Raw genomic sequence first — 14,883 nt, 5'->3', positions numbered from 1 at the left:
TGGAAATAGATTCTGCAAGCTACGCATTAATTTATATTTAATCTTTAAATCTATTCTTATAATATTATAAAATATGTTTACTTCCTTATTTCAGAAATAAAATTATATACATGTGAAAAATGAAGCAAGATTAAATTAGAGATCCTCAAGATCCTTCATATTTCCATGAAATATTACTGAATCTATAAACATATTTGTGCTCTTTCTACTCTCATGATCTGGGGAATACCATCAGTATGGTCCTGAAAGATTACTAATTAAATATAGATGATATCATATCTGTTTAGATACTATCTGTGGTAGTATGTTATATTCAATTGCAGTTAATTGTATGTAAAATTGTACCCAAAATTATGTCATCTGCATCAGTTTTGACTTTATCAGAGAGGCCACCCCTGACCACATTTCTTAAAAGAGAGCCTCTGCCTTCTTACCTTTTTTTTTTATTATCATGCTATTCATTATAAAGTTGTTCATTTATTTATTGTTTTACACTCCAAAATATAGGGAAAGCTACTAATAGAGGAAGTATATAGCCTATGATTGATAATGCATGCTCTGAAATCAGACTATCCAGATTCAAATTCTAAACTCCATGTTTTATTAAATTTGTTGCCTTTGAACAAGTAATTCATCCTCTTTATTTATGTGGAAGTTCCCCATTATGTAAAAAGGTAATAGTAATAATACCTAACATATCTAAAGCTCTTAGAAAAGACCCTGGAGCAGGGTAAGCATTAGATGTATATACTCTTGATATTGGTTCTAAATTTGTTCACTGCTGTATGTCCAAAAGCAAGACCAAAACTTAGCACATAGTAGATACTCAATAAATAATAATTTCAATATAATTGATACTTTGATCTTATTAAAAAATATCAGAACTCTCACCTCATATCACATATAAAAATTGAGTTTGAATATCAAAGAACAAAATAAAAGAATAAAGAAAACACGTATAACTCTTCATGACCATGGATTAAGCAACAATTGTTTATAAATGATGTCAATAGCACAGTCAACAAAAGAAAGATAAATTGGTCTTCATCAAAATCAAACTTTTGTGCATCAAAGAATGCTGCCAAGAAAGTGAAAAATTAACCTATAGAATGGAAGAAAATACTTGCAATTCATATATTTGTTGACTCTAGTATTTAAGATAGAGAAGTCTCACAATCACAAAAATCGCTCAATAACAAAAAGATAAACAACTGAATTAAAATAATACCAAAAAGACATTATAGACATATTTCCAAAGAAGGCATACAAATGCACAAACCAGCACATGAAAAGGTCTTCACCATCATTGTCATTTGGGAAATGCAAATTTAAGCCACTTTGACATACCATTTCATACAGACTAGATAGTTATTTTTTAAATTTATGTTCCTCTCAGTGCATTGTAGCTTACATAATTTACATAATTGTGGGTTCATTTTGACATATTTATAAATGCATATAATATGATTTGCTCCATTTCAGTGCCCAATATTACTCCTTCATTTCCCTCCTCCCTCCCCTTGACCCCCTTTGTTCCATTCATTTCCTTTTGTTAGAAAAAATATATATATGGTGGGGCTGGGATTATAGCTCAGTGGTAGAGCACTTGCCTTGCACATGTGAGAGACTGAGTTTGATCCTCAGCACCATTTAAAAATAAATAAAGTTAATATATTAAAAATATGATGCATTATAGTTGTACATAAACGTGAAATTCATTGTGATACTGTCATACGTAGAATAGAATAATTTGGCCAATTTGTTTTCATAGTTCTCTTTCCTATGTCTTTTCCCTCCCTCTCATTGCCTTTCTTTACTTGACTATTCTCACTTCTATTTTAAGATGCACTTTAAAAAAAAAAAATCAGTATTTCTCTCCAGCTTCTGCTTACAAGAGAAAACATTTGACCCTTGACTTGCTGAATCTGTTTTATTTCATTTAGCATAATGTTCTCCATTTCCATCTATTAACTAGCAAATGTCATAATTCTTTTTTATGGGTGAGTAAAACTACATTGTATGTATATAACATGTTTTCATCCATTCATCTATTGAAGGACACCTACACTGGTTCTATAACTTGGCTGTTGTTGCACTGCCCTAAACATTTGTATGTATGTATTTATGTATCACCATAGTTTCCTAGGGTTTTTTTTTTTTTTTGGATAAATACCAAGGAATGGGCTATCTGGGCCATATTGTGGGTCCATTTCTAGTTTTTTGAGGAATCTACATATTGCTTTTCCAAAATGGTTATATTAATTTGCAGTCCCACCAACAATTTGTTTGTATGCCCGATTTCCTACATCTTTACCATCTTCTTGTGGTATAGTTTTGATTGCATTTCCCTGATTGCTAAGAGAATGTTTATTTTTTCATATATTTATTGGTCATTGTATTTCTTCTTTTGAGAAACATCTACTTAATTCATTTGCCCATTTATTGATAGGGTTATTTGTTATTTCATATTAAGTTTTCTGAGTTCTTCATGAATTCTGGGTATTGACCTCCTGTCAGAAGAGTAGCTAGCAAAGATTTTCTCCCATTCTCTCACACTCTTCACACTCTTTACACTTTTCTTTACATTCTTAATTGTTTCCTTTGCCATTCAGACTGTTTTTAAATTGATGCAATCCCATTTACTGATTCTTGGTTTTATTTCTTGATCTTTAAGAGTCTTTTTAAGGAAGTCTGTGTGCCTGCCTCAATATGTTGGAATGTTGACATTGTGTTTTCATTTAGCAGTTGAAGTGTTTATATTCAACTTCCTAGGTCTGTGATCTACTTTGAGTTGATTTTTGTGTAGAGTGAAATAGGGATCTAGTTTTATTTTGCTACAAATGGATCTCCAGTTTTCCCATACTATATCTTAAAACAGCTCTTTTCTCCAATGTGTATGTTTGGCACCTGTGTCAGTGATCAGATGATTGTATTTTTGTGAATTTCTCTGTGTCTTTTATTTTATTCCATTGGCCTTCATGTCTATTTTGATGTCAGTAAAATGCTATCTTTGTTAATATTACTCTGCAGTATAATTGAGATCAGATATTGTGATGCCTCCAGCATGGTTTCTTCCTTTGGTTATTTTGGGTCTTTAATTCTTCCATATGAATTTTATCACTATTGTTTTTTTAATTTCATAAAGCCTGTCATTGGTATTTTGATGGAGATCACATTGAATCTGTATATCACTTTTAGTCGTTTTGTCAATATACATTATATTTATCCAGGAACATAGGAGGTCTTTCCGTCTTTTGAAGTCTTGTTTGTATTCATTTTCAGTGTTCTGTAATTTTTACTGTAGGGGCTTTCTAACCTCCTTGGTTTTCTCTTCTTTGTTTTTGTTTTTAAGGCAGTTGTGAATGAAATTGTTTCTCTTTTTTCCTTCTCAAAAGATTCATTATTGGAGTATAAGAAAGCCATTGATTTTTGCATACTGATCTTGTATCTTGCTATTTTTCATCTCTAAGCAGTTTTCTGGTGGAGTTTTTTGGATCTTGTATATATAGAATCATGTCACCAGCAAACAGGTAATTTGACTTCTTTTCCTATTTGTGTCCCTTCAGTTCCCTTCTCTTGACTCATTGCTATGGCTAGAGTTTCAAGAAATACATTGCATAGGAGTGGTGAGAGTGCACATTCTTGCCTATGTTCTTAATTTTAGAGGAAATGCTTTCAGGTTTTCTCTATTCAGTATATGTGGGCTTTGTGTTTGTCATATATAGCCTTAATGATATTGAGGCTTATTCCTACTGTCTCTAATTTCTTCAGTGTTTTTAGCAAGAATGGGTGCTGGATTTTGTCGAAGGCTTTTTGTGCATCTATTGAAATGACCACAAGATTTTTGTCTTAATTCCATATATGTTGGAAATTACATTTATTGATTTGGAATTGATTGGATATGTTGAACCAACCAACCTTGCATCCCCGGGATATAACCAATTTGGTCATAATGTATGGTCTTCTTGATGTGTTTTTGAAAATGTGGATTGGTAACATTTTATTAAGGATTTTTGTGTATGTTTATCAGAGATGTTGATTTATTATTTTATTTCCTTCGTATATCTTTATCTGATTTAAATATCAGGGTGATACTGGCTTCATAAAATGAATTTGGGAGAGTTTCCTCCATTTCTATTTCATGGAATAATTCAAGGAAAATTGACATGATTTCTGCTTTTAAAATCTGATAGAACTCAGTTGAGAATCCAGCTGGTTCAGGGCTTTCTTTGTTGGAAGACAGTCTCACTGCTTGATATTGGTGTGGTTAGGTTTTACATATCCTCTTGGTACAATTTGGACAGGTCATATAAATCTTGAAATTTGTGAATTTCTTCTAGATTTTCCAGTTAGTTAGAATGTAAGTTTTTGGAATAGTTTCTAACATCCATCTGGTTTTCAGAAATATTAAAAATCCTTCTTTTTCATCTCTAATTTTGTTGGTTTGAGTCTTCTTTTTCTTTTGGTTACTTTGGCTAAGGGTTTATCAATCTTGTTTATGTTTTCAAAGAACCTACTCTTTGCTAAATAAGGGAAGATCTGATATATATGTGTATATTTCTTTCTATATGTATATATTTCTATCTATATGTGTATATGACTTGTTCCCTTACTTTTTCATATTCTTTGTATTTCTACCCATCTGCTGGAATGATTATCTCTTCAACTTTTATGCCAGGGACTATTTCCAGAGCTTCTTTCCCTTAAGTGCCCCAGGCTGGATGAATATCTAAGTATTGATACTCCTACCCAATGTGTTCCCACTGCTATAACCTTATGGGGAAAATTATTATTAAATTATTCTTTCAATTGTTTTTTCTCAATTTTATTAATTTTGTCTCTGATCTTAATTATTTTCTGTCTGCTACTGGTTCTGGAATTAGCAATTAATTAATTGCTTTTCTAGGGTGTTGAGATATAACATTAGTTAATTGGGATCTCTATGTTTGTTTTAAGGTAGACATCTAATGTTTAAAATTTCCCCTTAGTACTGTCTTCATATTATTCCAGAGATTTTGATATATTTGTATCTCTGTTCTCATTTGTTTCTAAGAATTTCTTATTTCTCCCCCAATTTCTTCTATCACTGATTCTTCTTTCAAATGTGGATTATTCGGGGCTGGCGATATCGCTCAGTTGGTAGAGTGCTTGCCTTGCATTCACAAGGTCTTGGATTCAATCCCCAAAACCACAAAAAAAAGCTTATTATTTAATATGCATAATGGTTTGTGTTTTGTATTTTTTATTTCTAATTTCATTTTATTATGATATGATAAAGTACCAGGAACTATCTATTGTTGTTGTTGTTGTTGTTGTTGTTGTTTAGTAAGACATGCTGTGCGTACTAAAATATGGTCTGTTTTAGAGAAGGTTCCATTCGGAGCTGAGAAGAAAGTGAATTCAGTTGATGTGTGGAATAGTCAATAGATGTCTGCCGGGTCCCTTTGATTAATAATATTTTTGAGGTCTGAAGAGTCTTTTTTTAGTTTATATCTGAATAACTTATCTACCAGTAAGATAGGTATATGGAAATTGAGGTCGGAGACTTTATACATAGTATAGTTTGTTTAAGTAGTGCATTGACATTTGGAGGATAAATATTTACAATCATTATATTTTGTTGTTGAATATTCAGTTCTCTTAACCAGTATTAAGTGACCTTCTTTGGTCACTTCCTTTTTTGATTAATTTTGTCAAATATAAGAGTAGCTACTCCTACTTGCTCTTGGTCTCCATTTGCATGGTATACCTTTGTCCATCCTTTCAACTTCAGCCCATGGATGTCTTTACCTATAGGGTGAGTCTTTAAAATATATATATATATATTTATACACACACACACACACACACACACACACATAGCTGTGTCTTGTTTTGTAATCCACTTTGCCAGTCTGTGTCTTTTAGATGGTGAGTTGAGACCACTGACATTCAGTGCCAATTTTATTTGTTTTTAATGTTTAATTCAGATTTGGTTGTTATCTCTGTAGAGATTCAACCATTTGCTGGCTTTAATGTTTGGTTTTTATTTCTTCTGTGTGTAATATTTCTTTCTATAGCATTGTTTAATAGTCATGAATTCTTTTAGTTTATGCCATCTTGAAAGATTTTATTTTATCCTCAATTTTGAAAGATAGCTTTTCTGAACATAGCAATCTTTCCTGGAAAATGTTATCTTCAGGACTTGGAAGATATTACTCCCAGCCCTCCTGGATTTTATAGTCCAGGCCAAAAGATCAGAAGAAATCTAATTGGCTTATCTCTAAATGGTACTTGCTATTTTTCTCCTGCAACTCTTAAAATTCTATACTTGTTCTGTATGTTTGTCATTTTAACTGTTATGCATTTTGGAGAGGATCTTTTCAGATCTTTTCTATTTAGGATTATTAATATGTCTTGTATTTGGATTTCTATCTCATTCCCCAATTTTTCTTATTTTACTGAAAAGTTTATGCATTCTTTTAGTTTATATTTCAGTGCCTTCCTTTAAGCCAATGATTCTCAGGTTTGATCTCTTTATGTTATCCCAGATTATTTTGCATATTCTGCTCATGTTCTTTTGTCATCTTTTCTTTATTGCTAACTTCGTTTTCAAGATTATATACCTTGTCCTTTGAGGCCTGAAAATCTGTTCATGTGGTCTAATTTATTGAAAATGTTTTCAAATGAATTTTTTAATTTGATTTATTGAATGTTTTGTTTATAGGGTTTCTGTTTTGTTCTTTTTGAGAATCTTTTTCTCTTTTATTGAAATGTTCTTTCACTTCTTGTATTTTCTCCCTTAGTTTGTTTCTTAGGTCTTTTTTTAGTACATTGATCACTTTATGAACTTTCTAAATTTTTTGTCAAAAAATTTCCTCCACTGTGGTTTCAGTGGGATTAGTTGGTGAAGTGTTGTGGGCTATTTGAAGTGACTTGTTCCCTTACTTTTTCATATTCTTTGTATTTCTACCCATCGGCTGAAATGATTATTTCTTCAACTTTTATGCCAGGGACTATTTCCAGAGCTTCTTTCCCTTAAGTGCCCCGGGCTGGGTGAATATCTAAGTGTTAATACTCCTACCCAATATGTTCACCCTGCTATACCCAGTATCCAATACCACTTTGAGAGAAGATACTAAACTCTATTAACAGCAGTCACTTTATAGCAAAGCTATGTACTAATAAACCTTATGGGGAAAAATTATTATTAAAAATATTCTCCACAATTCCCCTAATCCAAATAAAAATTGGAGTAGTGTTCTTGAATAGATTCTGAAATTAATTATGAAAGATAGTAAGATTACTGTTAAATTATATAGATGTTGAAAAGCAAAAAGAGAAAAAATGGACAGACCAAAAAGTGAGAGGAAATAGAGGAGAGAACCTAATAGTACAAACTAAGAAAGAAATGGGGAATCTGAGATAGAAGCAAGTAATACAAGAGGGAAAAGAGAGACTAAAGGGACAAGTATAAGCCTTAGCCTTAGCTAGGAAAGGAAAAAAGAATTATTCCAATTCATGCTTCAAAACATTAGAAGAAATATAATCAATTAGGTTAAGAATGACAGTATTAAATAAGAGAAGATCTGTTGATTCAATACAAAAAATAAGATCTGTAATATTAAAACTGACATTAGAATGATTTATTATATCCCATACTATTTAAGATGGGGATATTTCTTATTGAGTTTTCCTGGTTTGGGATTTCATCAAAATTTCGGATCTTTAGAAGATGCCCTACACTTTTCAGCTTTACTGCTAAGGTTCCCTTAGTGAAAACATACCAGCACACATCTGATACAGTTCTGGAAGACCCCTTCCTACTAGCTTTCCAGCGGATCAGAGGAAATAGTTCCTAAATTGTCTGTCTTAGCAACCAGGGACTCCCTGTTAAGGGATGCACTCCCTTCGTGGAGTTTACAACATCTTGTATGCACAAGATTCTTTGTTGGCTGCTTGGAATTATCCTCAGGAAATGCCTTCTATGGGTTCATATGTCTCTTTGGTCAGCTGTGCTTTCACTGATTTTAATCTATGAGTCCCTGCCTAGGTTAACTCCACCATCTTTCTTCCTGAAAGCTGTCATAGCTTATTTTTTCACAAAGGGAAATAAGTGTTAGTAAGGAATAGAAAAATTGGAATCCCCATAGATTTTTGGTTAGAATATCAAATGGTACAACTACTGTAGAAAACATTTTGGCATTCAAAAAGGTAAATGTAAGAGTTACCCTATGACTCAGCACTTTCACTCCTAGGTATATATCCAAGAGAATTAAGATATATTCACACAAAAATATTTTTCATGAATGTTCATAGCAGCATTATTCATAATACATTTATGTGTAATGTCCAAATAGATAATCCATCTAGATAGGAAGTAGAATAGTGCTTGCCAGGAACTATAGGAAGTAAAAGTGTCTATTTTAATGGATTTGAGGTTTCTTTTCAGAGTGATGAGAAAGATAGTTTCAAAATTGTGAGTATTCTAAAAAACACTGAATTTTACACTTTAAAATGGTGAATTTTTGTTACGTGAATTTTATCTCAATAAAAATATGCATATGAGAAAACAACCTTTAGATGACATATAGTAGTTGGAGTATACTTTTTGTGCATCTTTTAAATGTTTTTAGCTTTTGAAAATGAAAAAACATTTTATCACTGCAAAAATTTAAATTATTGTAATTTCCATAATACTTAAAATGTTGTTTTTTTTAATATCTATTTTTTTAGCTATAGGTGGTGGACACAATTCTTTTACTTCATTTTTATGCGGTGCTGAGGATCAAACCCAGTGCCTCACGTGAGCTAGGCAAGCGCTCTACCACTGAGCCACAACACCAGCCCCACTTAAAAATTTTTTTAAATTGTGAAATGCCTACTACAGGAGTAGATATATATTTAATAAAATAAATGAGAAAATATTTGTCTTTTTTATTTTTTGCTTGTCTATTTTATAATTTAATCTTATTTAGATGTTTTAGCTGTGTTAATAAAAGTTCTTTTTTTAATTTCATTGATATCTATGCCCATTAATGTAAGAACATTTCTCTATAAATTTGCATCTTTTGAACGATAAGAAACAATGCAATATAAATTTTAAAATGTTTATTCCATCTCTACAGAAAAAATTAATTTTCAATGTGGGTAACATTTGTCATAATTATTATTAAGTGACCCTGGAATTGAAAAAGATGTTAATACAAATAGTTTAAATGTTACCTAATTCTGTTAATACATAAATGTACACTTCTAAGTAATCATTAAGCATAGTATAACATTTATTGGATATTTACTATGTAGCAAGCACCATTCTCTGAATTTTACATTTTTAACTCATTTATTCCTGGTAACAACTACTGAACTGAATACAATTTTTCCCATATGAATGGAATCATAGAGAGGTCTGGTAGATGGTCAGAGTTATCCCAGACACAGCTACTAGTGAAAAGTCAAGTTGTGAACCCAGATATTCTGGTTGCAGATTTCAAATGTATAAGCAGAATACTATACTACATAATACTTTCATTGGAAAAAGATGTTACTTTGTATTTTTACGGTACAAGTGCTTTGCTAGGTTTTGGAGCTTAAATGAAATAACTAATTTCTAATAGTGACATGAATTATAATGTGAATTTACATTGATGTCATTTAGGAATTGACTAAAGAATGTGATAACTTATTTTTCAGCTGATTTGTTGATTTGAAACTAAATCTAAGTAATATGGCCTTGAAAAATAAAAATTGCAATTTAGACTAACATATAAAATTGTATTTACTAACGCAAAGCCCACATTATTTTATGATTCTGCTAATTAAAAAAATAAAAGCAAACAATTATATGTGTTTTCTTTCTCCAAGAAAATTCTGTTCATTTCTTTGTTTTAGTCACTTAATGGTCACCTTCTAAAATTGATAAATTGGAATTCAGTGTCTCTTCACTGAATCAGAGATTTTAAATTCTGTATTCATTGTTAAGAGACATAAGCTTGCAGGTGCAAAACTAACATTTGATGTGTGTAAAATAAATGTCTTTATTCTTAGTTGTTACTTCACCCATTATTTCAGTCAATGAGTTTTTTGAATTCTTGAATTAGTAAACAGATTGTGCGCATACTTTATTTTTACCTTGTGGAAAACATAACAGTAATTACATGTGATATGTAAGTGCTAGTTCCAGACTTTAAGTGTAAAAATTTTTTAGAAATCTGCATAGCCTCTTGTTGGAATAGCATTTGCTTTTTGTGAGTAAAATTTCAAATATTTTTAAGTTCTATTTCATCATTAAAGCACTAAACTTCACATTTGATATTATACTTTCTCAGTTTTAGAAATATTTATATTATGTGATTTAATGCTTAAATCAATTCTAAGTTATTTGTTTTTTTAATAAGTTGGAATGTTCTAGTATTGTTAACATTCTACTTCAAAAAATTGTCATATTTACCACATAAGTTCAATAATGTGTCATTCTGCTTTTTTAGGAACTCCCTGCACCATTACTCGATGATAATTATAAAAAAGAATTTGATGAAGAAGTTTGTGATCATCAAACACCAGAAACTAATACTAAGATGAAAATAGCTTGGCGATACCAGTTGTTACCCAAGATGAAGGTAAGTCAACATAAAAACTATTTCTAAAATTTGCAAATATATTTGTTTTCATTTAATAGAATCTCTTGTTACTCCTCTTTTTCTTTAAATGCAATACAGGTTATATTTATTTGTTTATTTATTTAAATAGCTAGACTTTTGTAGTACATTTGATCATATGATATATTTCTTTGCAAATAAAATTTGGGCAGATTTTGTTTTATCAAAATAGATGATTTCATTTCATCCATAATCTCCACATAGAATCTTTTAAGATTACAAACTAAAGTAAGTGAGCTATTTGTATCTATTATGATTACCTGCCGATATTCAATGTAAGTAGTGGTTCCTTTCAAGTATTATTTTTATTCCTATACATTTTTAACTATTAACATTTTCAAACTCCTGGTAACCTGACCTATCTAGAATAGAATAAAGAGATAGGAAATGAAAGGAAATATTCTGAGAAGTCAAACAAATGTCAATAAATCTGTCTACTGAAGTTTATAAACTCTGCTCTTGATGAATTCTCTGTTCATTTTTTAACTTCCTCATTAAGTAGATTGTTCACTTCATACACTTTTTAAAACGCTTTAATGTCTATCAGACTTTATCATTTTATCATATTGATAGGAAGGAGAGGAAAATTCTAATCTGGATAAAACTTTGTTCTCATAGTCCACCCCTTTCCAGTCTTTCACCTTGACATTATCTTTCCCAAGAACCAGAATATGTTTTTTATTTCGTTTGTTTGTTGTTTGGGGGTATAGGAATTGAATACAGAGTTAACCATTAAGCCTCATCTCTAGCCCTTTTATACTTTTATTTAAAGACAAGGTCTTGCTAAATTGATGAGGCTGTGTTTAAACTCATAATCCTCCTGCCTCAGCCTCCTGAGCTGCTAGGATTACTGGTGTGTGCCACCACACCTGGCCTAGGAATACGTTCTAAGTACCCTTTAACTTAAAATGCCTCATTTGGTTTTCTGTGTCTATTGTCCCCTTTTAAATGTATGGCAGATTGTCAGTCTTGTCAGTCGTTATTATGACTGCCAAAATCAGACAGGGCCTTAGAATTCCTTTTTTTCTTTCTTTTTTTTTTTAATGGCCTTAGAATTCTTCTGTGCAGAATGTTTTGAGTGGTCTCTACTGGCTAATAGAAAGTTAGTGTGTAAGATGAAACCTATTTGCTATTATAAGCTTGCAATATAAAATATATACTTATAGGATTATATAATCTACAGAGCATAATCTGAACCTACCTTTTTAGGTTCCTCACCCTGTGTTTATTCACCCATACTATGAGAATTGTTCCTTCTGCATCACTTGTATTTCTACTGGCAATGCTTTATACTTTCTTATTCACCAATTCCTCCTCCTCCACCCAGTGTAAACAATACTACTTCAGGTATTTTTTTTCTTTCATAATTACCTACATTCTCATTTCATTTTCCAAAGCACTTCATATATTTTAAAGTACTTTCACATCATTTTCTAGTTAATGATTGGTATAATTCTCCTCTGCCAGACTACAAGTTCTTGTGAGAGCAATAAGCTTTTTGAATTTTCTTCTGTATCTCTGGTACCTATGTTAATGCCCAGATAATGAATAAATATTTAGTGAATAATAAATGTATTTATTCATTCAGTCAGCAAATATCAATCATGAACTGTGTGGCAGGAATAAAACATGTTGTAATATGTACATATTAAGCAATGGCAAATTTTATGTGTGGAAAATATTTAAAGAATAGTATTTTAAAACTGTTACTTACATGACTGTGATCACACTAAAATCTGGACAAAATATTTGCAGTTCACAGTGTAAAATATGAACCAATTTTCTTTATAGATAAAGAACTTCTAAAATAAGGAAAATTCTATAATCCTCTTTTTTGTTAATGGGCAAAAAATATAAAAAGGAAATTTAGGTGGCTCTTAAACCTACAGGATCAGATGTCCAATTGCACTTGTAGTAGAAGAAACTAAATTAAAACTACACTGACCTGGTATTTTTTTCTCTTTACAGATAAATGGTGATCTAAAAGTTTTTCATTGTTTTAGCAAAAGTCAGGGAAAACCAGTACTCTCATCTTTGCTAGTGGAAATGTACATGGGTACAGCTTCTGTGGAGGGTACTTTTGGTAGTATCCTTAAAAATTATAAAAACATATATCCTTTGATTCTTGTAGAAATTTACATCATGAATTTGTTTACTTAGTTATAAAATGAAAGATTGTGAGCTTTTCATGCAATATATCTTAATAGCAAAAGATTGGAAATAACTTCTCTATCAGTAAGCAACTATGTATAGTTGAACTGTAGAATGCTATATACTTATATTAAAAAAATAAAAGAAAGGTCTGTATAATTAGATATTGTTACAGACATACTTGGGTGTGATTGAGAACTGAGTATAAAAGGCCAGGATAAATATACTTAGTCTGCTTTGGAAAGTGTGAGTTAAGTAATGGAGATAAAAACAGATAGGAAATTTAGAACTAGCACTTGAGAACCCTAATGGCAAAGAACTGCATGTCTTTAATCTGGAAGTTTTATTTAGTAACTGGGCTTAACAGTGACTCTTTTTTGTAAATAGTAACTGTATTCTAATTTTTCTACTGATTGTGTTGTAAAAGAGTTAATAATGAACAAAAACTTTGAGGTAAATGTAGCTTTTTGTAAAGCTAAATTTTAAATTATATACTTCACTTGTTTCTTCCATTTTCTTTATTTTTACTTATAGCTCAGATGTTGGTCTTTCCATTGGTCTTTGACATTCTTCAAGTAAAACAGCAAAAATGCAAGCAACTAAAACTTTTAAGCTCTCTCTTTTTTTGGCTTATTATGAAATCTATTTAGAATTGGAAAAACAGTGCTTGGTTTGTTTATAAGTTCATTGTCTCTTTATAAATTGTAATTTTGAAAAATACTCCTTCCCCTTTCACTTGGGATAATATTTCTGTCCCCTTTTACATATAAGTAGTGCTGATTACATTCTTCCTTTTAGAGAGTGGTATATCTGCCATTGCCTTGATTTTCTATTAATATAAATTTCCTCAAGGTTGAATATTAACAAATAAATTCAGTAATCAGTTTTCAAAATTTAAAGTTTTAGTGTTTTGAAAATTGTGCTCTTCTTACAACATTTTCTGCAGGTTATTCTTTCATTTTCTCCAGGTGATTTCTAAAATATTACTTTATCATGACTTCCTTTGTCAGCTGATATAAAAAAAAGCTACTCTCTCTATTTCATTGCCTTCACTGCTTTATTTTACTTACCAACATTAAATTTAGCAGATGATATATTTATTTTAATACTTATCTATATTCTAGAATGTGAGTTCGGTGGGAGAAAGAGACTTTGACTCTTTTATTTTACTGAAATGTAGTTCATGTTCAATAGTTATTTGTTGGATACATGAATGAATGAATTATATATTATGTAAGTTAAATGTTAAACTGAGTTTAATTGCATCAGTTAATACTATAAGTATGAATTTATTTTGACTTGACAGTCAATGGTCAAACTTAAGTATTTACAAGTAAGTTCTGTCAATTTTTAGAAAACAATCATGTTCTGACTTTGAAATGTCACCAACATTGTATATTTGTCTGTCATGGTATTTTATATTTTGCATTGCTGGGGATTGAACCCAGGGCAATAGGCAAGTGCTCTTACAAATATACTATATCCCCTGCCCCACAGTAATTTTATATATGATGATTTATCAAGACTTCCTTCATCACTCATTATTATCTCCTTTCTAAATCTAGGCCTTACTTTGCCATTCCCAGTTTAAACAAACAAAACAGAAAACCCAGCTTTTGTATTATTTTCTTTGGACAAAATGTTTTACTATGGCTTAGTCCAAAACCAGGTATGTAGATTAGCAGATAGAGCCAATATATGTTGTCAACAAGTCTTCATAGTGTAACAACAATGCCATTTAGGGAATGCAGGAAAGGGTAAGGATATACACACTTAAATCAGTAACAATAGCTTAGTAATATAAATCACTGCCTTATCAATTTCAAAAAACATATAAGTTTTTCAAAGCAACCTCACTATGTGATTTTGAGTCTCTATCCAAGGTGTCCTCTTCTTCCCTGTCTAATCATCAATTCTGTTCCCTCCTCATTTCACAAATTATTAGCCTACAATATATTCTGAGATTTAATTTCTTCAGTATTGTAAAGCTCTACTACCATGGCCTACTATGCCTCCAGCAATTCATAGCAGTGTATTATTATGTCCTTATTATGTTAAATTCTTTTTATACTTTGGTTTCTATTTTAGTGGTTCA

The 14,883-nt window shown here is 31.0% G+C and overlaps 1 protein-coding gene across 3 annotated transcripts in view; it reads left to right on the top strand.

Moving 5' to 3' along the window:
- The window catches only part of Elp4 (elongator acetyltransferase complex subunit 4), a 231,660-nt gene that overhangs the window by 45,276 nt on the left and 171,501 nt on the right, over positions 1 to 14,883 (top strand). For all 3 annotated transcript variants that reach the window (XM_026404399.2, XM_077797494.1, XM_077797493.1), the window contains exon 4: positions 10,467 to 10,598. In XM_026404399.2, the coding sequence (XP_026260184.2) occupies positions 10,467 to 10,598 (132 nt within the window). The remainder of the gene's footprint in view (positions 1 to 10,466; positions 10,599 to 14,883) is intronic.

Source organism: Urocitellus parryii, chromosome 4 (genome assembly GCF_045843805.1).
Source record: "Urocitellus parryii isolate mUroPar1 chromosome 4, mUroPar1.hap1, whole genome shotgun sequence".
NCBI classification, from domain to species: Eukaryota; Metazoa; Chordata; class Mammalia; order Rodentia; family Sciuridae; genus Urocitellus; species Urocitellus parryii.
This window is presented reverse-complemented; position numbering and strand designations above follow the sequence as displayed.